We start from the raw sequence: 24,789 nt of genomic DNA on the forward strand, positions 1-24,789 counted from the left end.
GCCTCATTAAGAAACAAAGATCTCTAAATAGCTGTTATGAAATCCGCATATTAAATCCTGTGCACTTTACTCATTTAAGAACTCCCCTAGATTCTCACGCAGCTTATTTTTTTTTATTGTGGTAATATATACATAAAATGAAATTTACCATTTTAACTCTTTTTAAGTGTACAGTTCAGTGACATTAAGTACATTCACATTGTTGTGCAACCATCACCATTTATCCATCTCTGGAACTTTTTCATCATCCCAAATTGAAACTCTGTACCCAGTTAACAATAATTCCCCATTTCTTCCATATCCCAGCCCTTGGTGATCACTGGTCTACTTTCTGTCTCTATGAATTGGAGTGTTCTAGGTACCTCTTCTAATTGGAATCATGCAATATTTGTCCTTTTGTGTCTGGCTTATTTCACTTAGCATGTCTTTCAAGGTTCATCATCCTCGCTGTAGAATGTATCAGAATTTCATTCCTTTTTAAGGCTAAATAATATTCCATTGTGTTTATCCTACATTTGTTTATCCATTCATCTGTTGGTGGACATTTGGGGTGTTTTCATGTTATGGCTATTATGAATAATGCTACTGTGACCATTGGTGTACAAGTAATCCATTTGAGTTCCTGCTTTTAGTTTTTAGCTTTTTGTTTTGGGGTTTGTTTTTTTTTTTTTTTTTTTTTTTTTTTTAGTAAATATACCCAGAAGTGGAATTGATGGATCAAATGATAGTTCTGTTTTTTAATATGTTGAGGAACCACTGTACTATTTTCAACAGCAGCTGCATCATTTTGCATTCCTATCAGCAGTGCACAAGTATTCCCATTTCTCCACATCCTTGTCAACACTTATTATTTTCTGTTTTTTTAAAATAATAGCTATCCTAATGGTTGTTCTACTCAGCTTATTTTGTCTTAATCCTGATATAGTTAAATTAAGATGTAGATTTTGTTCTCTAGTCCATGGGAACTTAGATATAGCAAATTAGAAAGGGCTGTTTGATAGATAGATGAATTTAGGACCTAGAGTCAGGCATTTCAGTGGCCAGTAGCAAGATGCAAGGGAACTTTTGAAACATTCACATTAGGAACACTTTATTCCTTGATCATACTAGTTAAGTAAAATATTACTCTATTTGAATTATATTAGTTTAAATCTCTGACCTATGTAGTAGCCACTAGCCACAGGTGACTTTAATTAAGCCTAGATATAATTATAAATTCAGTTCCTCACTTACACCAGTCACATTTCAAGTGCTCAGTAAGCCCGTTTGTAGCTAGTGGTTAACATATTAGATCAGCTATAGAACATTTTTGTCATTGCAGAAAGTTTTTTGGATAGCACTGGTCTAGATTTTCATTAGAGATGTTATTGAAGGATGATACGGCATTATGGGTTACTTACCTCGAGATATTGATAACTAACCAATTATTCAGCACTCATGCTCTTGGGAGCATCATATTCTAATAGAAACTCTGGGCTTTTTTTTTTTTTTTTTTTTGGTAGGAGATAATAGATCTATAAATATGTATCTCCTACATTTATGAAAACATGTCCTAGTACATAAATATATACACATACCCCGCCCCCACATTTACACATATATATATCTTCTACAGAAAAGTTATAAATATTCCCTAATGTTTTCTGAAAGGTAGTCCATATTCAGATTTTCTTAATTGTTCTCACAATATCTTTTTTTTTTTTTTTGTCTTTTTGTTACCAGTAAGGGGATCGCAACCCTTGGCTTGGTGTCGCCCGCACCGCGCTCAGCCAGTGAGCGCACTGGCCATTCCTATATAGGATCCGAACCCGCGGCGGGAGTGCCGCTGCGCTCCCTAGCGCTGCACTCTCCCGAGCGTTCCACGGCCGGCCCCTCACAATATCTTTTATAGCCCTACGTCCCTCCCACCCCCCGCCCCCACCACCCTCAAGTTTCAAACATTGCAGTTAGTTGCCATATATTTTATACAGAACAGTCCTTATTTCCAGGTAGTTTGTTTTCCCTTTTACGACATTGACTTTTTAAAGAGACTAGGCCAAATGTCTTGCAGGATGTTCCCTTCTGGATTTGTTTCATGGCTTGCTTTTGGTGTCATTTAACTGTGTTCTGTATTTCCTGTGAACTAGAAGTTGGTGGTTCTAAACACTTGATTTAGGTTGGGGATAAACAGTTTTTGGCAAGAACACTTTGTAGGTGATGTTCTGATTTTGAGTTTTTTATTTCTTTCATGATGGTTATGTGAACAGTTTTATATAGTGATTCAAGGTTTATAAAATGCTTTCACATACAGTTTTCTCTGGTAATATTCTTAACACCCTGTAAGGTAGGTGGATACTATCCTCACTGTGCAAACATTAGTTTTTATTAGCTCTTTACTTGGAAAGTTCTGCAATTCCACTGGTTATTAAAACTGAGAAGTGAGTTACTTTGACTCTACTGTCTTGTGAGGTTTGTTTTTTAAAGGAGATACTAATGCTTTCAAAATAGTGAGAAACAAGAAGTCTTTTACTCCTTGTTTTATTCTGTCTAAATGTTATTTATAATTATTGGACATAATTCTACACAGGATAATGCCCAACTTTACTGTTAAATATAATAATTCCCCCTCCCTTTAAAAAAATCAATTTAAAATTATACTAGTAAGGGAATAAAGTGGTGAATCTAAACATATAACTGCCACTCGGAGCTTCTGAGCAGCGTGAATAACCAGTGTTAATATGCTAAGTTCATATAATTCCAGCTGATAGCGAAGTAATTTGGCCTTTTAAATTGTCTTGTGCTACTCATTCATGACAAAGACCCTCTATAAGTTAGGTATAGAGGGAAAGTATCTCAACATAATTAAAGCCATATATGACAAACCCACTGCCAATATCATCCTGAATGGGGAAAAGCTGAAAGCTTTTCCTTTAAGAACAGGCACTAGACAAGGATGCCCACTCTCACCACTCCTATTCAACATAGTGTTGGAAGTATTAGCCAGAGCAATCAGAGAAGAGAAGGAAATAAAGGGCATCCAGATTGGAAAAGATGAAGTCAAACTGTCCCTGTTTGCAGATGACATGATCCTATATATCGAACAGCCTAAAACCTCTACAAAAAAACTGTTGGAATTGATAAACGATTTCAGCACAGTAGCAGGATACAAAATCAACACACAAAAATCAGTAGCATTTCTTTTCTCCAATAGTGAACATGCAGAAGGAGAAATCAAGAAAGCCTGCCCATTTACAATAGCCACCAAAAAAATAAAATACTTAGGAATTGAGTTAACCAAGGAGGTGAAAAATCTCTATAATGAGAACTACAAACCACTGCTGAGAGAAATTAGAGAGGATACAAGAAGATGGAAAGATATTCCATGCTCTTGGATTGGAAGAATCAACATAGTGAAAATGTCCATACTACCCAAAGTGATATACAAATTCAATGCAATCCCCATCAAAATTCCAAAGACATTTTTCTCAGAAATGGAAAAAACTATTCAGACATTTTTATGGAACAATAAAAGACCACGAATAGCCAAAGCAATGCTCAGCAAAAAAAATAAAGCTGGAGGCATAACACTACCTGACTTTAAGCTATACTACAAAAATAACCAAAACAGTATGGTACTGGCATAAAAACAGACACACTGACCAATGGAATAGAATAGAGAATCCAGAAATCAACCCACACACTTACTGCCATCTGATCTTTGACAAAGGCACCAAGCCTATTCACTGGGGAAGGGATTGCCTCTTCAGCAAGTGGTGCTGGGATAACTGGATATCGATATGCAGGAGAATGAAACTAGATCCATACCTCTCACCGTATACTAAAATCAACTCAAAATGGATTAAGGATTTAAATATACACCCTGAGACAATAAAACTTCTTAAAGAAAACATAGGGGAAACACTTCAGGAAATAGGACTGGGCACAGACTTCATGAATACGACCCCAAAAGCACGGGCAACCAAAGGAAAAATAAACAAATGGGATTATATCAAACTAAAAAGCTTCTGCACAGCAAAAGAAACAATTAAAAGAGTTAAAAGACAACCAACAGAGTGGGAGAAAATATTTGCAAAATATACATCTGACAAAGGATTAATATCCAGAATATATAAGGAACTCAAACAACTTTACAAGAAGAAAACAAGCAACCCAATTAAAAAATGGGCAAAAGAGCTAAGTAGGCATTTCTCTAAGGAAGATATCCAAATGGCCAACAGACATATGAAAAGATGCTCAACATCACTCAGCATCCGGGAAATGCAAATCAAAACCACATTGAGATACCATCTAACCCCAGTTAGGATGGCTAAAATCCAAAAGACTATGAACGATAAATGCTGGCGAGGCTGCGGAGAAAAAGGAACTCTCATACATTGTTGGTGGGACTGCAAAATGGTGCAGCCTCTATGGAAAATGGTATGGAGGTTCCTTAAACAATTGCAAATAGATCTACCATACAACCCAGCCATCCCACTGTTGGGAATATACCCAGAGGAATGGAAATCATCAAGTCGAAGGTATACCTGTTCCCCAATGTTCATCGCAGCACTCTTTACAATAGCCAAGAGTTGGAACCAGCCCAAATGCCCATCATCAGATGAGTGGATACGGAAAATGTGGTACATCTACACAATGGAATACTACTCAGCTATAAAAACGAATGAAATACTGCCATTTGCAACAACATGGATGGACCTTGAGAGAATTATATTAAGTGAAACAAGTCAGGCACAGAAAGAGAAATACCACATGTTCTCACTTATTGGAGGGAGCTAAAAATTAATATATAAATTCACACACACACATACACACACACACACACACAAACGGGAGGGGGAAGAAGATATAACAACCACAATTATTTGAAGTTGATACAACAAACAAACAGAAAGGACATTGTTGGGGGGGAGGGGGGGAGGGAGAAGGGAGGGAGGTTTTGGTGATGGGGAGCATTAATCAGCTACAATGTATATCGACAAAATAAAATTTAAAAAAAAAAATGTCTTGTGCTATTATAAGTAAATTTATAATTTCTTATAGGGTTTTGTCATGCCTTTAAATGATTGTTTTTAAAATAATTTAAAATATATAACTTCCTATTTTAAAATATTCAGACTAGAGGATATCTAAAAGCTTTTCTAGGTCTTTGATTTTAATTTTTTTTTACTTTGGTTACAAGGGCAGTTAAAATCACTCAAGGGGTGTACATTATCAGCTTTGATATTGGTGGTAAAGATATAAAATATCAGTAATGACTTATATCTGTAGAATTCACAATGATGATATTAGCTGCCATCTATTAGGAGCCTATTATATGCTATTGTGCTAGACACCTTATATATGTTATACTCAATCCTTGCTGTAATTTACAATGATAAGAGGCAAGTTACCAGAGTTTAAGTAACTTGCTTATACATCTAGCTAACTGGTGATGGAATTGGGATTTTAACCCAGCACTGACTTTGACATATAAAAGTCTATGACATTTACATTGTGCTCTGCAGGTTCTGATATGATTGTGACATAGTGAAATGAGAAAATATTCATGTTTAAGTACATTATAATATTGGACTTATTTTCTAATCCTGAGTAAAAATTTTGATTTTGAATTATATTGCTTTAGCATTGCATAGTTTAATTAGAAAATGTAAATATTATTGAATTTTTCTTTTTTTTCCCCCTCACCTCTAGATATTCAAGAATTTTATGAAGTGACCTTACTGGATAATCCAAAATGTATAGATCGTTCAAAGCAGTCTGAACCAATTCGGCCTGTGAATACTTGGGAAATTTCCAGCCTTCCAAGCACTACTGTGACTTCAGAAACACTGCCAAGCAGCCTTAGCCCTATTGTAGAGGTAAGATTAAAAATTTTTTCCAAAGCTGTTTTTTAGTGATCAATTTATTTGGGCTACTAAGTTTTTTCATTTCATTAAAATGATGTTTTATGGAATTTACAATTTATAATGAAATAAAGAAAATGGGGCTAAAAATAGTTTTGAAAAGAAAAGCTCAGAATCTGTTGCTTCCATCTTAAATTGTTGTGAATGGTATGAGGTCTGAAATGCTTGTTTTACACTATTAAAAAATACTTTGCATGAGAGACTTCAATGAGGCTCCATCTATGTGATAATTAAAGTGAAAATTGTACTTTGAAAAGATAGTTTTATTCTGGTATTCTTTCCGAGAAATAGAATATAGTTTTGTGGTTCTGAGCCACGTAGTTATTCATTTATCTCAAGCATTCTTTGTTTATTGGCTTGAAGGATTGCATTAAAATTCACTAAGAGACTGATCGATAAACCTTAAGGTCAACATTGGTTTCTCTCTTTCTTTTTTAAATTAAAAATAAAATTTTTTTCATTGTAATTGTTTATGGGATATTTGTTGTTTCAATGCTTTGCATATATTGTATAATTACCTAATCAGAATAGTTAGCATATCTCTCACCTAAACATTTATCATTTCTTTATGGTTATAACATTCAAGATCCTCTTTTATGGCTATCTTGACATATATAATACCATATCATTAGCTATTATCACCCTAGGGCAACAGAACTTGTTCTTCCCATCTAGCTGTAACTTTATAACTTTGTACTGGTCTACCAACCTTTTCTCGTCACCCACGGCCCTCCCTTGCCCTGCTACTGGCAGCCACTATACTCTCTACTTCTCTCTCTTTTTCCCTCTTTTTATTTTTCTTAATTGACCCAAGATAATTGTATATATTTATGGAATACAGTATGATATTTGGGTACATTCATACTGTGTGCAATCATCATATCAGGATGCTTAGTATATCCATCACCTCAAATATTTGTCACTTTTTTGTGTAGGAATACTCAGCCTCATCTTGACTAGCTATTCAAAGACACATAGTACTTTGTTGTTAACTGTAGTCTCCTTGTATTACTGTAGAACACTAGATCCCATTCTTCCTATCTCTAATATTTTGTATCTGCTGACCACCCTCTTCCCATCTCCCTCCTTACCCTTCTCCTCAGCAGTCTCTAGTAACCACTATTATACTCTCTACTTCTATTAGATCAACATTTTTAGTTTCCACATATGAGTGAGATCATGTGGTATTTCTCTCTCTGTGCCTGGCTTATTTCACTTAACATAATTTTCTCCAAGCTCATCCATGTTGCTGTAAATGACAGAATTTCATTTTTTTTTTATGGCTGAGTAGTATTCCATTGTGTGTACATATGACATCTTTATCCAGTCATCCACCGAAGGACATTTAGGTTGGTTCCAACTCTTGACTATGTGAATAGAGCTGTGATAAACATGGGAGTGTAGGTGACCCTTTTTCTTGTTGATTTCCATTCCTTTGGATATATACCCAGTAGCGGATTGCTGGATTGTATGGTAGTTCTCTCTGTAGTAAGAGAAGTTTCCATCCTGTTTTCCATACTGGCCGTACTAACTTACATTCTCATCAACAATGTATAAGAGTTCCCCTTTCTTCACATTCCCACCAGCATTTGTTATTTTCTGACTTTTTGGTAATAGCCATTCTGACTGGAGTGAAATGATATTTTATTGTGGTTTTGATTTGCATTTCTCTGATGATTAGCAATGTTGAGCATTTTTTCATATGCCTGTTGGCCATTTGTGTGTCTTTAGAAAAATGTCTGCTCAGTTCCTTTGCCAATTTTTAATCAGATTATTTGTTTTTTTTACTATTGAGTCCTTTGAGTTCTTTGTATATTCTGGATGTTAATTAATCCCCTGTCGAATGCATAGTTTGCAAATATTTTCTCCCATCCTGCAGGTTGTCTTTTCACTCTGTTGATTGCTTCTGAAGTATTACTCATAAAGGCTTTGACCAGATCTATGTCCTAAAGTGTTTCCCATGTTTTCTTCTAGACATTTTATAGTTTTAGGCCTTACCTTTAAATCTTTAATCCATTTTGAGTTGATTTTGATATATGGTGAGAGGGGTCTACTTTTGTTCTTCTGCATGTGGATCTCCAATTTTCCCAGAACCATTTACTGAAGAGACTGTCCTTTCCCCGGTGTATATTCGTGGCTCCTTCATCAAAATCAGTTGGTTATAGGTGTGTGGATTTATTTCTGAATTCTCTATTCAGTTTTATTGGTCTGTGTGTGTTTTTGTGCCAGTACCATGATGTTTTGATTACTGTTGTTTTGTAGTGTGTTTTGAAGTCAGGGAGTGTGATACCCTCTACTTTGTTCTTTTTGCTCAGGATTGCTTTGGCTGTTTGGGGTCTCTTGTTCCATATAAATTTTTGAATTATTTTTCTATTTCTGTGAAGTATGTTATTGGTATTTTGATGGGGATTGCATTGAATCTGTAGATCACCTTGGATAGTATGGTCATTTTGACAAGACTGATTTTTCCAATCCGTGAGCATGGGATGTCTTTCCATTTTTCTGTGTCTTTAATTTCTTTAATCAGTGTTTTATAGTTTTCATTATAGAGATCTTTCACCTCCTTGATTAAATTTATTCCTAGGTATTTTATTTTTTTGGTTGAGTCAGCATTGGTTTCTACATTTTTCTGTAGTTAAAACTATTTTATTGAGTTTTCATAACTATCTTAGTAATGTTCTTTTTTGTTGTGCCATATTGTTGCCAGTAGAGTTGGATATGGCATAGTGGAGATATGAAGCATTTTGTAATGAGGATTCTGCCTGAGAAACATTAGTCACTTGAAAGTGGGTGTCTGTCTGAATTTGATTCTAGTGCCTTCTAGTTAGTACTAGACTGTGCCCAGAGAATCAAATCAAGCTTCTGTTTGGTGAGTAGTAAATCAGGGAAAAGTGATGATGGGCAGCAACTAGATAGCATTTTGGTAACGAAGTAGACAGTTTCATAATTTTCTCTTTTATATTGAGTAACATAGAATTATAGAATTTTAGATCAGGAAGAATCAGAGCATATATGATCCCTCTCCTTCATTTTAAAGATGAGGAAACAGATCCAGAAGAAAATGACATGACCCAGCTTATTCAGCTAGTTTGGGCAAGTCTGCCTTTGGATTTCAGACATCTTAACACCCAATTCACAGTTCTCTTTACTAATCCTGGTATGACCTTACCTGTTTCTCTTTGATTAGAGATTTTAGTGTTGTATTGTGTATGTATTCTGTATTAGTCCATTTCTGTGGATTAACACAAAATACCTGTAACTGGGTGATTTATAGGAAAACTAAACTTATTTGCTCACAGTTTTGGAGTCTGGGAAGTCTAAAGTCCTGGAAACACGCCTGTTAGTGACAACAGTGACCCAGGGGTCTCACATTGCAAAAATGGCAGAGCAGAGAGAGCCGTTCCTCCTGCACTGTCCTTTTAAAGCCCTCAAAACCATGCCCATGACCACCATTTTTAATCCATTCACTGCAGCATGGTCCTACAACCTCTTCAAAGCCCCACTTTTCATACAGTAATAGGATTTCTCACCCTCTCAACAGTTATCGTGGGGAATTAAACTTCAGTGAGGTTGGGAGGGTATCCAACCTATAGCATTTTCTTATTTTGTTTACTCTTTATTTTTTCTTCGTTTTCTCTTGGATAATTTCCATTTCCATCTCCATCCCCTTCTTTAGTTGATATATCATCTGCTTTTATGATAGTTCATATCTGTGGTCTGTTTCAAATGAATTTTTTAAATGTCTGTCATCAGTTAATTGCTATGGTTTGAATGTGTCCCCTCCAAAATTCAGGTGTTGCCAATGTGTTAGTATTAAGAGATGGTGCCTTTTAAGAGGTGATTAGGTCATGAGGGCTTCTCCCTCAATAATGGGATTAAGGTCCTTGCAAAAGATTAGAAAACTTGCTTATATAAAAAACATGTTAAATTTTAAGATAATTGATTTTTTATGTAATTTCTTACTATTTTTTTCTATTGTCTGATTTATGATAGTTATGATTATAAAGCATAGAGTTCTTATGGTTGATTTGCCTATTTTTATAGGAGATTATTTAGAGAATGGCTGGCTGGATGCAACAAGTAAAAGTAAATATTCATGAAGGTTGAATAAGTGGACAGCTTTGCAAGCTGGACATTTATTTCCAAATAAATTCTAATCTGAAATATCAGCAGTGCATTGAGTTCCATCAAAAAATGGTATTGGAAGCATTTTAACTTCTATAAAATTATGAGGCACTCATACCTAGAATGATCTTTGCAGCCTGGTTTTTGTACCTCCTGAAAGATATTTTATGGACATGATAAAGGTACCTCAAGTGAATAGGAGTTTAAGAACTTTCAGACTGTAAATGTCAGATCTCATTAGTTTGAAAATGGATGAGAAGGGAAGATGATCACAAATGTTGCTTAGGGCTTCGCATATGGAAAATGCTCTCATCATGTCTGAAATTTGTGCTCATTCATGGATGGACTCTTAAGAGGAACATTGGGATGTGTCCATCAAGTCCTAGATTTTTAAAAAGAGGCAGAAATCTATGTGCATCAAACTTGAGTGAGCTAAGGTCAATTAACAGGAAGTACTGTTTTGCAGAGATGACAGAATACCCTGACAAATGTTAGTCTGAAAATGTAAATAGTTTTGAAACACACTGATGAATGACAATTACAGTGACTTCCAAAAAAAAAAAAAAACCCACCAAAACCCTACCTGGAATATTTGGAGATTTAATTTCCTTTTTTTTGAGGGCGCTATAAGAAAAAGTAAGTATATTCCCCTATTACCCATCCACTCTTGCTTCATTTGGATGGAAAACTTGGCCAGGTGATCATTGACTTGATCTTTTGTTTCAGTTGTTACTTTATCATCTTAGAGGCATAATGTTTGCTACTGGAGGAGACTTAGACTGGGGAATCCACTGGCCCAAATTTAAACAAATCCAAAAATAATTTTATTGAACTATTAACTTGAAAAATAATCTGAAAATCATAAAACTGTTTAGTCTTATACAAAATTTGGGTTATTATACTTGTGCACTAATTCTTGGATAAATAAGTAAAATAATATTTTTCCAATAAAATTGCATGAAACATGATCTTGCCTCTTTCATTTCATGTTTGCGTTTGCAGGACTATCATGAAGAGGGTTATTTTTGCAAAAAGTATTTGGGATTGATCAGTTTGTACAAGGGCTTGCCTCTCTTCTCTTAAAATGCAAATATTTGTCTTTTAAAGCATCTGTTCAGTTTTCTTTGTTTTTAAATTGATAACTGATCTAACTCTTGCCAGATCCTTGTTTGTCAGTTATTTTATGACCTTGTAACTTTCTTTTATTTCTTCTGATGTAGTAAAATTAAAATTAATACCATTTATTTTTAAAGTGATATGTTTAGTACCTTATTTTCTTATAATTTTGGGGGAAGTGTCATTACTTTGAACATATGCTTATGAAGATGTTTAGAATAATGTTTGTTTAATATTAATGATTGCTTCATGGTGATGGGAAATATTTTTCTTTTTCTGTAGTTTTCTCAATTACTTTTAAAAAATAATGAGCATGTGTTATTTTTATGAAAACAGTTCTATTCTAAAATAAGTGAATTACTTTTAGAGATTATAAGGAAGAGTATTATGATTCTGAAAGAAAGCAAGATGAAAGAGTAGAAATTGCCTGATTTAAGTGGACAGTCCAAGAGAGAAAGATGTACTGTCCTATTACTGACATCACAATACATTTCCATTGGAGCAAAAATTCAAAAAAAACCATAAAAATAGATTTTTTGTGACTTTTGAACAGGGACAGCTTTTGTAAGCAGACAAAAAACAAAAAAATCCCCAAAACACCACAAAAATTAAAAGATTAAGATGCTGGTTTTGTAGAATTCCTTTGTGAGCTTTGACTTTTGTTTGAATTTTGATTGTAGAACTTTTGTATCTTGAAAGTTTCAATAAACAAGAGATATTATACACTAGGAAGAAAATTTGTCACATATGTGAAAAAGGGCTACTTTCTTTAATTTCCAACCCTGTCAACCCAAAAATCCTCTTACAGATCACTAAGAAAAAAGCCAACATTCAATAGGAAAGTGACCAAAGGATTTGAATGAGCAGTTTGAAGAAAAATAAATAACACATGGGCCAGTAATCCTGTGAAGAGATACTCAGCCTCACTTTAAAAAACTGCAAATTAACTTGATAATTGAGACTATTTTTAACTAATTTCATTGTCAAAGATTAATTAAATATGTGGAAAATGTGGTAGGGAAGTGGTGCAGTCATTTTGAAAGACAGCTTGACAGTATGTATTCATATACTTTGATCCAGAATATGCTACAGATTTGCTCACAGATTATTAAAGATATGTGTACAGGGATGTCTATTGTAGCATTATATATAATATTAATAAAAACCAACAGGGAAACAAACAATCTAAATGATTGCCAGTAAGAAGTTGGATAACACATTATGGTATAGCCATTTAATGCAAGATAAAATAGCAGGCATGAAAATATATTCTGTATATCCACTATGTATTATTAAATGAATGAAAGTCGGTTACATATGAGGCGATATCGTATGAGTCTGTGTAAAAAGAAAAAAAAAAATATGAGGTTAGGTTTGTCTGGAAGAGTATACACTTAGTCTGCTTTCAGTAATACTTTTATTTTTAGTCATGTCTGTTGTTTAAAGGCCCCCTTTTTTCAGCCCTTCGGAGTTCCTTAGGGGGAGGGGAAACATCTGACTGAGTGGTGTAGGGAGATATCTCCTTTTCCTTTCTCTTTGACCTTGTGGTTTAATGCTTTAAAATAACCCGTCTACTTTAAGTAGAGTTTTAGGAGGTAGGAGAGTTAAAGCATATATTCAGTCTACCAGGATAAATCCAAAGTTCTCTGAACATTGACTTAAAAATTTATTGAAGTACTGTATCATCATATATAAAGGTGCACAAATTATAAGTGGATAGCTTGATTTGAATATACCACATCAAGAAAAAAGACATAGAATGACTTCTAATGGGTGTTTGGAATTGGGTAGTGATGATGGTTACACAACTTTATGAATGTACCAAAAAGCATTGAATTGTTTACTTTAAAATTTGGTTAATTTTATGGTATTCTATAGTATCTTAGTTAAAAAAAAGGAAACACACCAGTATCCCAGAAGTCTCCCTTGTACACTTCCTGTTTACTGTCTGATAGACATTGAATGTGTTGTCCCACTAAAACTCATGTAGAAATCTGATCCCCAATGTGGCGGTGTTGGGAGTTGAGTCATGGGGGCGGATCTCCAATGAATGGATTAATGCTCTCCCTGAGGGAGAGGAGCCTGAGTGAGATCTTGCTCTATTAGTTCCCACAAGAGCTGGTTGTATAAAAGACCCTGGAACCTCCCCTCTCTCTCTCTCTTGCTTCCTCTCGCCGTGTGATCTACTTGTACCCACTGGCTGCCTGCCGCTTTCTGCCATGAGTAGAAGCAGCCTGAGGTCTGCACCAGACAAAGCTGTCCCAGAATCATAAGCAAAATAAACATCTGTTCTTTATAAATTACCCAGTCTCAGGTATTTCTGTTATAGCAACACTAACGGACTAATACACTATCTACTCCCTCCTCCTTAAAGACCATTCTTATTTCTAACACCATAGATTAGTTTTGCATCTTTTAAAACTGTACGTAAACAGAATCATACAGTATATACTCTTTTGTATCTACTTTTTTCTATATTTGTGCATTTCATTTATGTAGTTGAAGTTTTTTATTGTTACTGCTGTATAATATTCCACTGTATGATATACCACAGTATATTTATCTATTCTACTATTGATGGGCATTTGTGTTGTTTCCACTTGGGTTAGTGCTGCTTTGAACATTTTTTTACAGTCAGATCTGCTAGTAGATATGTGTTGCTAAAAATCATCACACTATGGAAAATGGCCCAACAGAAACCACAAGGCTTATAGGAAATATGGGGTTAGGGGTCCAACACTCAAAACTTTGTGAGTGACATATTTAAAAAGATGAAAACCTAATACAAGTGACAGCACAGTTTTATACATGTTAGATGGTGAAGAAATACATTAATACTACAATAAAGATGGCATTGTACCTTGGGAAAAAACACAAGTTTGCATATGGGAGTGTGTGTCAGAGAGTTACAGCTTGTGAGTTATTGTGAAGTGCTAGCAGGGGAACTTATTGGATGAAAAGTTGTAACATCAGTTGTGGATGAGGTGTGTACATTTTGTATATTCTTGTGTGGTTTATTTCATCTGGGTGCAATTTTTTGCCTTTACCTAGTGTTTCTCACAGACAAGATTGTGCATAAGCAAACATGAAATTTGTGTTGTGTTCTGATTGTTCCCTAGTATATCAATCATGGTGGAACAAATGTGCATTTTCAAAGTAAGTTATGGCAGAAATGTGTATGTTTTTTGGTGCACCTGTATATGTATTACTGTTGCATATATACCCAAGCATGAATTTAATTTTGGTACATAATGTTTAGTTTTAGTACATAATGCCTACAGTTTTGCAAAATGGTTTGCCTATTTTCATAATTACTACCAATATGTGCAGACTTCATTTGCTTTACATCTTTGCCAACACTTGTTATTGTCAGTCTTTTTACTAATAATTTTAGCCATTCCAGTAAGTGCGTAGAGGTACTTCATATTATTTTATTAACATTAACATTCTCTATCATTAACAAGATTAACAATTAAAAAGCTTTTTATTTGAATGAATGAACAAATGTTTGTTCTTCATTTTGTTTCTTTCATGAAGTGTCTGTTCAAGTTTCTTATCTTTTTTTTGTTGAGTTATTTGTCTTTTATCTTATTGATTTGCAGGAGGTCTCTGGCTGGATATGATTCCTTTGTCAGATGTATGTATTATAAATATTTTAGACACCTTGGCCTTCCTGACTTCTCAACTCTGTCTCAACTTACACTGCTGGTTTTTGTTTAGTTTCCCCCTCCCTCTGCAGCAGCCTGGAAACTTTTTCTGGGCAGTCATGGGACTTACTTCATTTGTTTTTCTTCTCACAGGGATCACTGTTTTGCACTACCTTTGTCCAGTATCTGAAAATCATTGTTTCATATTTGTCCAGTTTTTTAGTTGTTAAAGGCAGGAGAATTAATTTGTCCCTTATTATTCCCTCATGGTTGGAAGCAGTTACCATTGAAAGCCATTTGTATTCCAAAATACTGTTAATTATCTTCTGTGCCTAAATATTAGCTGATGTGTTGATATCCCAAAAGGCTTATATTTGAGGCCTTCTGAAACAGGAAAAAAAAGTTGCTCATATTACAGTAGGGTGATTTCTTTTTTTTAAGACTTATTTATTTATTGATGTATTTTTCCAAAAATCATTTAACCTGTAAAATCTCTATTTACATATGTAACCACAATACCATTAAAATAGTTCTTTTTTAAGTGAAAGTTTTAAAGTCTGAATTAAATACTATTATCACAACTGAAAAAAATTAACAATGGTATCATAACATCCCATCATTGTTAAAATTTCTCCACTTGTATAACTTTTTAATTTTTTTATTATCTTTTAAATTTATTATTTTTTTTATTTTTGAAATTTGTTATTATTATTTTTTTACATTCAAAGATGTTGTAGAACAGTGGAGGGACAGGTAGGAGGGGGGTAGGGAAATGGTGGTGGAGGTAGGGGGATGGAGCTGGCCCACAGCCAGCTCCCTTGTTGGCCTGGTTGTGGAGTGAGGGGTGGGGTTATGGCTCCCCCTTCAGCTCAGGAGCTTGGCGACCCTGCCCCCCGACCCTGGCTCGTGGGCTGTTGGGGCTTTGGGCAGCAGGTCAGTGGTCACTGGCCTGGATATGAACATTGTGGGGCTAATGACTGAGGTCCTTGGCCCCCCACACCCTGACTCGGGAGCCACAGGGGCTTCTAGCTGCAGCTTGGTTATCACTGGGCTGGATGTGGATGTCGGTGGCACATGGCTGAGGCCCTCGGCCCTCCCCCACCCTGGCTTGGGAGCCTGCTGGGCTTCCAGTTTTTTTAGGTTTTATAGGTGTTCTTTGGTGGTGTTAGACCTTTACTGGTTAATATCAGAACTTTGTCTCTGATCTTTAGGTTTTTTGTTTTTTCTTTCAGTTCTGCATTGGATTATTTGCTATTCCCACCACTTAAACTCTGCACTGGAACTAATTTGTTGTCTTTTGCTTACTTCTAAAATGGGAGGACTTCATGTGGGGACCAGTACTTGAGCCCTCTGAACTAAATTGCTGCTTTGCTGCTGATTCCCTGGAGAATTTTGTGCAGCTCAGGTTTTAATTGTTGACCTTTTAAGTACTTCTGGGTCTTGTGAGGTCAGATAGGGACCTGGATTGTGTGGGAACTCTGATCTGGGCCTGAGCCTTTTCAGGGGACTGCACCCCCTGCAGTTCTGTATTCCTGACCAGTCTCCATAGAGTGGGCCTGTGCTGATTGGAGGGCAGATCAGCTGTCCATGATGTGCACCAGTGTTCCCAAGGTGGGTCTGCCACCCATCCCCCCCGGCACTCCAAATACTTCCCATGGGGTGGGCTGTGCACTGGTCCCTTGCGATGACTCACTGGCCTTTGAATGGCTCCTTTTTTCAGTTGCTTGTCGCCCCTTGCTCCTATATGGGTCCATAGGAACCCTGTCATTGGTCTTGCCAAGACCCTCTCCCCCCTCCGGTCTCCAAGCTGCTTCACACAAAGGGCACAGCAGTGGCTTTTATCGGCTCTTGCTCCATGTGCTCACCAGGGCCAGCCTTGAAATGACCGGAGCTCACAATGGTCCCTTCTTTCTCTCATCGCAGCTTCTCCCACCTTAATGAACTCTGTAGGTCTCTCCTCCTCTTCCCCTGACCTCTTGTGGCCTGAGCTTGGCAGTCGTTGCTTTTTTAATAGCTGTAAATTGATCTGTTGTGGGAGAGAGTGACATTGGGGACCGTCTACTCCACCATCTTGATTCTCTATCCAAATTAGATTTACAGGGTGATTTCTAAATTATTTTGAACAGCAAATGACTATCTAAGGGGAACACATTGACTTGAAATGTCCTTAGTCAGTGCCAGCTTTGATGTTTATAGAAGATACAGTTAGCAAAGAATTTAACACAGATTAAATAACAATCCTGATTATGACCTTAAAAACCATAAGTATCGGATATTATATGCAAGCTTTTTAAAAAGATTAAAAAGTAATATAGTAAGTGGTTATATTATAGAGATTATAAATTATATCTATAGTACAAGTGGGAAAAATGGGCTTCCTCTTATGTAAATGAATGGGTAGTAGTAGTGACTTGGGATAAATGATCAGGTGATGTTTTAATTCAAAAAGTGCAGCATCTCAAACAACTTACATTCTGTGAAATTTATGTTTGAGGTCATACAGATTAGATGATTCAAAAATGGTTGTAGCTATGATGATGACTGTAGCATCTAAGAGGAATGTGAAGAGTGGCTAAAATTGTTTTTGGAAATGTGAGTGGAATAATATAATATTCTAGATATATTATTTTAATAATATATGTTGTTAAATAACTATATGTTAACTTACTCAGTAAATTTAAAGTAGATATTTGATTATTTCATCTATATTACAGATTTACATTTGAGATGACAAAGCTATATTAAATAGTTTTTACTGGGAAAGGGGTGTCAGTTTTCAGGGTTAATTCATACTGTTTTCAATTTTGTAATCACCTATAGTTTAGATATTAGAAAGACTATTCATTAATTCAAAATATATTTGTCGAGTCCCTGTTGCATTCTTGTCACCATGCCAGCCACCAGGTGCTAGGGATAAAGTAGTAAGACTATGAGACATTCTTGAGTCTTGCCGTGTGAGAGCTTAGAATCCAGTAAATTTAGAAATTGAAATTTAAGGATGTATCTCTAAGTAGAGGAATATAGGAAGTGGAAGAGCTCTTAGAGGCCAGGCCATTGAGTTTTCTATTTTATGAAAGGGAAAATTGATACCCCCAGAAAGAAAATGATAACTTAAAGTTACACAGCCTGTTAATTGGCTCAATGGTATTTCTGCCTTGGTATAGTGATTTTCAGCCTCTACTCTTATGAAGTCTTCCAGACTTAGGGATTTGTTCCTTCTCTGGGCTACACTATTCTAGATATAATAATTTAACAAGAGAAATTTCAGAACACTAAGAGAGAAACCAGTTAAGGGGGTTCACATACCCCTGTTTTCCTTCACAAAATTCAGTGCCCAGTCAATAAAAAGATTACCTACCTTGTTTTCAGTATTCTGCTTAAAAATAAGCTTTAATTATTTAAGAAGTCATGAGCCTTGAGTGGGCTTATTACTCTTTCATATTGGGAACAAATAATAGTTGGGGGGTGGGGTAGGGAGAAGGGAGTACTCTTAGTCTTCAACCAAGCATGTAATTTCTAGGCTGTGTCCTGTGTGGGGAAAGGGATGTGTTGGCCCATGATAAAATCTACTTCTGCCCACCCCCCAAACCTTATAACTGCATAGGTCTAAGAGGAGAAAAAACATTTTTTCCCTCTGCTCTCACTGAATACAGCACAGAACATTTCTGTGACCAACAATTCTCCAGTGGACACCACCTGGGTTACCTATAATTCAATTCAATTCTGACAGTATCTCTACTTGGAGACAGTATCAGATCCCACAGGTTGAGGACTCAGTCCCACAAGACTGTCCCCACTTCAGAAGCCAGTTGTTAGTAGATTGTCACCTATACTTCTGACTGACTAGCTATAAATCAGGTTCCCACAGTCCCTTCCTTGGGTTTGATTAATTTGCTAGGAAGGCTTACAGAACTCAAGGAAACACATTTGCTGTTTTTTGTTTGTTTATAAAGGATATTATAAAGGATACAGATGAACAGCCAGATAAAGAGGTACATAGGGTGAGATCTGGAAAGGTCCTGAGTGTAGTGGAGGAGCTTCTGTTCTGGTGAAGTTGGGATGTTCTGCTCTCCTGGCAGGTGTATTCATTTGCCAACACAGAAGCTCCTCACATCTTTTTGTTTGAGTTTTGTAGTTTTATCTTCAGTTGTGCCTTTCCTGGAGGTTGGGGTGGAGCTGAAAGTTCCAGCCCTCTAATAATCCCCTGGTCTTTTTGGTGACCAGACCCATCCTGAGGCTTTCTAGGGGTCCCACTGAAAGTCACCTCATTAGCATAAACTCTAGTATGAGGAGGAAGGCTTTGTTATAAATAACAAAAGACATTCCTATCACTTAGGAATTTTCAAGAGTTTTAGATGTTCTGTGACAGGAACCAGGGACAGAAACGAAATATATTTTCATAAGCTGGCATTTATTGAGCACTTAAAAAGGTTAGCATTATTCTAAGTGCTGTGCATGAATTATTTCATTTAATTCTCATACAACAGTCTCATTAGGCTGTGTTCGAGGTTAAGTCCCACTGGACTTGTCTCAAGTATATCCTGTTAGGCTTTAAACAAGAGGCTTTCACTTGATACGCATTAATAATAGTAATGACAACAATGAGGATGCTTTCTATTTGATAGGTACTATCTAAACCATATATATGTATTACCTCTTTCATAATCCTTATAGTGAAACTTGGTTTAGTGTGAAAATTGCTGATGCAGCCCATGTGTATTTGAAATTTTAGGAGTAGGACTAGGGTATTACCAAGCGGGAATAGTTCAGTTGTTTGAATTTGAGGTCATTCATAATATCTGTAGACTATGAGGAAATATTGTGGACAAAAATTGTAGATAATACTCTTTACTGTATTTTTTTATCGGGGAGTATGGCTGGAAGCTTATGAAACTAAAAGCCAGTAGTTGCATCCTTATGCTTTGTCCCTTGTTTGTTATCCTTTCTAGCTTTATTCTCAGTGATCTTGAGGACAGGTCACAAATCCACAAAGTTAAGCGACTTCTGGGTTAAAAATGAAGATTTCTTGGGGAGTTTGAAATGTTACATAGTTATAACTCTCTTTTCATGGTGGGTTTTGAAGGGGGGTGGAGAAAGGGATTAGCTGAAATGGATTTTGTAAGACAGTGAAGTTAAAATCTGGCTTCACTGGTATAATGTTATTTATTTATTTATTTACGTTAGTAGAGAGAAAAGGTAAGTTTTAGAGATAATATTTCAAATTATTACATTTTGTTCTTCCTGCTCCCCTTCTCAAAAATACCACATGGAATATTCCATTCATTACTGCCTGAGAAAGTCATTACTTTGCAGGCTGCAGTTGCTGAACTGGTTTAGTGAAAGAAGTGTTTCCTTGCTTTTTTTTTTTTTTTTTTTGGTAGTTTTTTGAATATACAAATTGTAGCAAACAAGAGGAGAAGCAGATTTAAAATTTATATCGGGGAAACCTCTTTCTGGACATTTCATCAGATGACTCCCTGTCAGCCTCATTTCTTGAAAAGAGAGATTGATGAAATAGCATCTGAAGCAGCAGTGGACTCTTGTGGAATAAACCCTGGCATCCTCCACAGTGTTTTGTGGGATAATTTCAAGTTCTTCAGATACAGATTACATAAAGAAGATTGTAGGGCACGTGACACATTCTGGTTTCTTGTATTTCAGATAGTAGAAAAATTGCTACTTCTAAGAGTGGATCCTGGAGAGATCTTGTCACAGTTATAAGTTTTTATCTATGGTTTTATCTCACAACTTTATTTTTAATTTTAATTTAAAATTTTTTGTTCAGATAGGCAACTTGAAACAGTTTTGCTTTATGTATAAAATATTATTGTAATAGTAGAGTAATGGATTGCCTGTGCATTGTAACCACAAAGGTAAGATTATAATATGCTTTTCTGCATTTCATTGTTAGTGACAGATGTGAGAGACCTTTTGTTCGTATTATATTTTAAAAATAAGGTGAAATCATTATTGTATATTTGAAATAGATATTTGAATTTATGTGATGCTTAGTTTATATTCTTTAGGGAAGGCAGTATTTTAAATATAGCTAAAAATAGTGTGTCGAACAAATATTTTTTTCCTGAGATTTATAGGAAGCTCTTCTCCCAACAGCAAAGGTCTATAAGTCTGTGATTATATTTCAGTCTTTTAAATATATTCTTAAAGTTCTTCTCCTTCACTTTATTTTGTGTCCCGGTGTGTCATGCTAGTTGAAAGTAGAACTCATTTTGAAGAGGAAAATAGTCAAGTTCTGATTGTGTTGCCTTGGAAAGAGGTTGATTTGGATTTAAAATGATTAAACTTGTACAGGTATTCCTTAAAGTACTTGTTTTGAAGTCTGTTATGTTCATTGTTCTCAAAGTGCAGCATGCTTAATCTCTAAGTTTGGCTTTTTTTATTTCAGAGCACCAGTTTGTAGACATTGTGTGATTGTGTTATTGATTCAGGGTGCTTACATTTTAAATTTATACATTGGTTTTTACAATATGGAATAGTTTACCTTTTTGGTTTTTATTTCTGTATACTTATGATGTCACATAGTAATTGTTAGATAAGATTGTTTAGATTTTCAAATTATGTTCAATGATAAAAGAGTGAGTAAATTTGTAAATTCTTTAAGTAGGCTATTACGATGCCTGTATAGTGAGTTATTTCCCACAAGAGGCAAAGCGGGAAAATTGATGGAAATTAGTTTTGTTTTCTTGCTGCTCACAGAGTTATAGTTTAAACACTAGTTTGTGATGGATACAGACATGGCCATTATCTGGTACCATCTCCTGTTTATAAAGGGATGTCTTCTTTGTACCTCTAGGTAGACTGTCTTTTTTTTAATTGAAATATTCTTAAAGAATGTTTAAAAGGCACATAAGATAAGCCTGAAAAACAGGTTTTTATTTTATTTTATTTTTTTCTCTGTGAGTTTTTGTGGTTGTCTGTGATTGGTTCTCCCTTGTGATTTACCTTTTATCGTTTCATTTTAGTTTTTCTTTCTGATATTAGAGCAAGGTTATTTGAAATGATCTATTCCTTTTCTTTGCTCTGTCTTCCTTGATAGATTGAGAAATTTTTTGCATGACTCTTTTTTAGCAAAAGAGAGTTACTTTTTTTTTTAAATGAATGTAATTATCCTAAAGTATTTATAAGATTTTATTATGTAACTGTTAAAGCAAAAATAGAGATGTAGGTTGGAAATTAGGAACCCTAAAATATTATTTGTAGTTACTTTTGAAAAAGCTAAATTAAAACAATTTGTTACATTATTAGAAATAAACCCTTTGAACATATTTAACTGATAGCTACAGTGGAAAGAGCAAAATTCTCGAATTTTTTTTCAACTAAAGACTATAGTGTGTTGTCCCCAGCCCTGGATCTTTTCTCCCTTTTCTGATCACTAGAGATCTTTATGGTTTTATATGTGTTTTTAAAGTCTGACAATATAATTGATGTAATTCTATCACGTTAATACTAAAACACTTTTCCAAGTGAAATTCTTTTCATCATCCGCCTCCCCTCTCTCCCACTCGTGTAGGCACGATGAGCTAGGTAGGCATGTTGCATCACTGCTACCATGGATACCCTTAAGAACAGGCATGTGGGTTGAGCTAAAGCAGTGATGATTCGTTTTCTGGTTGTCCCTCCCCTTCCCCCCACCCCCCAATTATAAGTTCTTTACACTGAAGACTCTTATTTTAAAACGTTTGAAAATGACTAGGTTGTGAGATGTGATGACTAAATCATCTCTGCTGTTGAACTGCAAATCTTGGCTTTCGTTTACAGTAGTATTAATGCCATTTACTAATTTAAGACTACCGTAAATAGCTCCACATTTCTTTTCTGATTAATATGTTTTAAACACAAATGTAGTATTTGTTTGTCCTCCTAGTGAAAATGCAAATGTACTTCCTCTTTGAATTTTAAAAAATATTGTTCTGGATTTAGATATTTTGCAAGGGAAAAAGATGCTAATAGGTATTTCTATCATGGCAGTGTTTCTGATTATTGTTAGTATAGTTATATAGATTTTTATGTAGTTTAATCAGCTTGGATATAATATTTTGTTCTGTGCTTTTCCACATAATGTCTGTCTAAGAAATACTTATTTTTGTGTTTGTAAATTCTTTTGTTCTTAGCTAGTTGCTTTGTAAATATGTCAGCTGGGATAGAATTAATATTGTTAGAGGCCAGGCAGAGAAGTGTGATTTTGTCAGGTTCATTATCACTGTAGGAAAATTAACTCCGAGTATACAGGATCCAATGAGTGATTTGGGAGTATTGTTATATATGGTGTATTTTCTTACGTTAGCAATAAAGCGCTACTTATAAACTGCAGCTAAGGACATTCATATTCTTTAGCATACAGGTTTCCCAGCTGTCCAGTAACTTCAGAGAGAGAGTTGCATAACTTTAGTACCGGATTTAGTAGGATCATATCTTTCTCCATCTTTTGTTATATTTCTTGTTGATCAAATGCATAGAAAAGGGATATTCTCTGTCTCTCTTCATTTTAGGGTCATTTAGCTGAAGTTTAGGTGGCAGGAGAAAGAACTGAAAAACAAAAAAAATTTTTCATATGTGTTCTTCATTGAGCCTAGAAAGGAGAAAATAAGCTTTCATATTTCAGGATATTCTCCTATACCCAGTGCCAATTGTTTATTATTTAACTTATTTACCAAAGCCTGGAGTTCATATAAAGTGCCATTGAAGTGCATGTAGTCTTGGGTGTTTCTCCCAATTAAGGAATTGGCAATGCATATGTTTTAGGAGCTGCAGACCACGTATTCATTATTTTTAACAGGGCTTTTTCAGTTCTTGTGAGGTGTTTCCTTCTGCTTTGAGATCTTTATGCATAATAGTTTCCTTTGATTGCAAATCCCCAAATCTAAACCTTCAGATTCCAGTTTATAGATTACTTCCTCAGGGAAGGCTTCCTTGATTTCCGATTAAATTAGATTCCTCTACTTCTGTAAGTATACTGTATTTTTCCTTTATAACACACAGTATATCATGTATTTCTGTGATTCTTTATTAATGTGTGTTTCTCTCATTGGACTGTAAGCTTTGCAAGACTGTTTTGTTCTCCATGGTATCCCCAGTGCCTGACCAAGTGTCTGACATGTAGTAGATAGTCAGTAAATGTTAAATGAATGAAACTTTGGCAAAGGTAATTCAAACTTGTGGATTAACAAAATAAATAAATATTTTACTTTGTAATGCATTTTAAGTGCCATTTAGAAAATGGTTATTATGTTGATGTCCTGGAAACTTGTCACTAAAATTTGTCATTCTATGTTTATACTGAATCCAAAAGAATCCAGAAAGTGGCTAATTTTCTCTTCCCGTTGTTTTCAACATATTTCTTAGTTTATGGTGGGGATGAAATACATCATAATGTCTTGATATTTAATTGGCTACTAGTCACTTAAATGTTTGACTGATTTGCTGACTATATATAAAGTGTGTATTTGCTTCTGGCTTATACTTAATTTGGGAGAGACAGAATCCTTTTTCATTTTATAGGTCCTTTCTCCATCTCTAGGATGCAAAATATTAACTAATTAATAACTTCAGCACAATTCAATAAAACTTTATGCAATGATTGAAATGTTCTATATTTGTGTGGTCCTATCCACTAGCACTTGAAATGTGAAACTGAATTTTTGACAAACAGAATGGTTAGTTTTAATTAATTTATATAGTCTTAGATTATTGGTCTATACCAACTATTTCAATATACCAGCCAACCCTTTACTTATTTACACCCCTTGAATTTTTTAAACATTGTTTCTGAGTAGGTAATAAACTCTCAAAATTCGAAAACCAAAACTATCATTAAAAAATTTATAAGGATATGTCTCACTTCTATTCCCTTTTCCCCATGACTCCCATAGGAAACCTTTTATTAGTTTCTATTTATCTTTCTAGTATTTATGCAAATGCAAGTAAATAGGAATATTTTTCTCTTTCCTTACACATCAGGTGGTGTGTTTTATATTTAT

The 24,789-nt window shown here is 35.2% G+C and overlaps 1 protein-coding gene across 8 annotated transcripts in view; it reads left to right on the forward strand.

The window, feature by feature from the left end:
• Positions 1-24,789, forward strand: part of DLG1 (discs large MAGUK scaffold protein 1) — a 249,074-nt gene that overhangs the window by 11,679 nt on the left and 212,606 nt on the right. For all 8 annotated transcript variants that reach the window (XM_063094507.1, XM_063094525.1, XM_063094541.1 and 5 more), the window contains exon 4: positions 5,692-5,858. In XM_063094507.1, the coding sequence (XP_062950577.1) occupies positions 5,692-5,858 (167 nt within the window). The remainder of the gene's footprint in view (positions 1-5,691; positions 5,859-24,789) is intronic.

Source organism: Cynocephalus volans, chromosome 1 (assembly GCF_027409185.1).
Source record: "Cynocephalus volans isolate mCynVol1 chromosome 1, mCynVol1.pri, whole genome shotgun sequence".
In the NCBI taxonomy this organism is placed as follows: domain Eukaryota; kingdom Metazoa; phylum Chordata; class Mammalia; order Dermoptera; family Cynocephalidae; genus Cynocephalus; species Cynocephalus volans.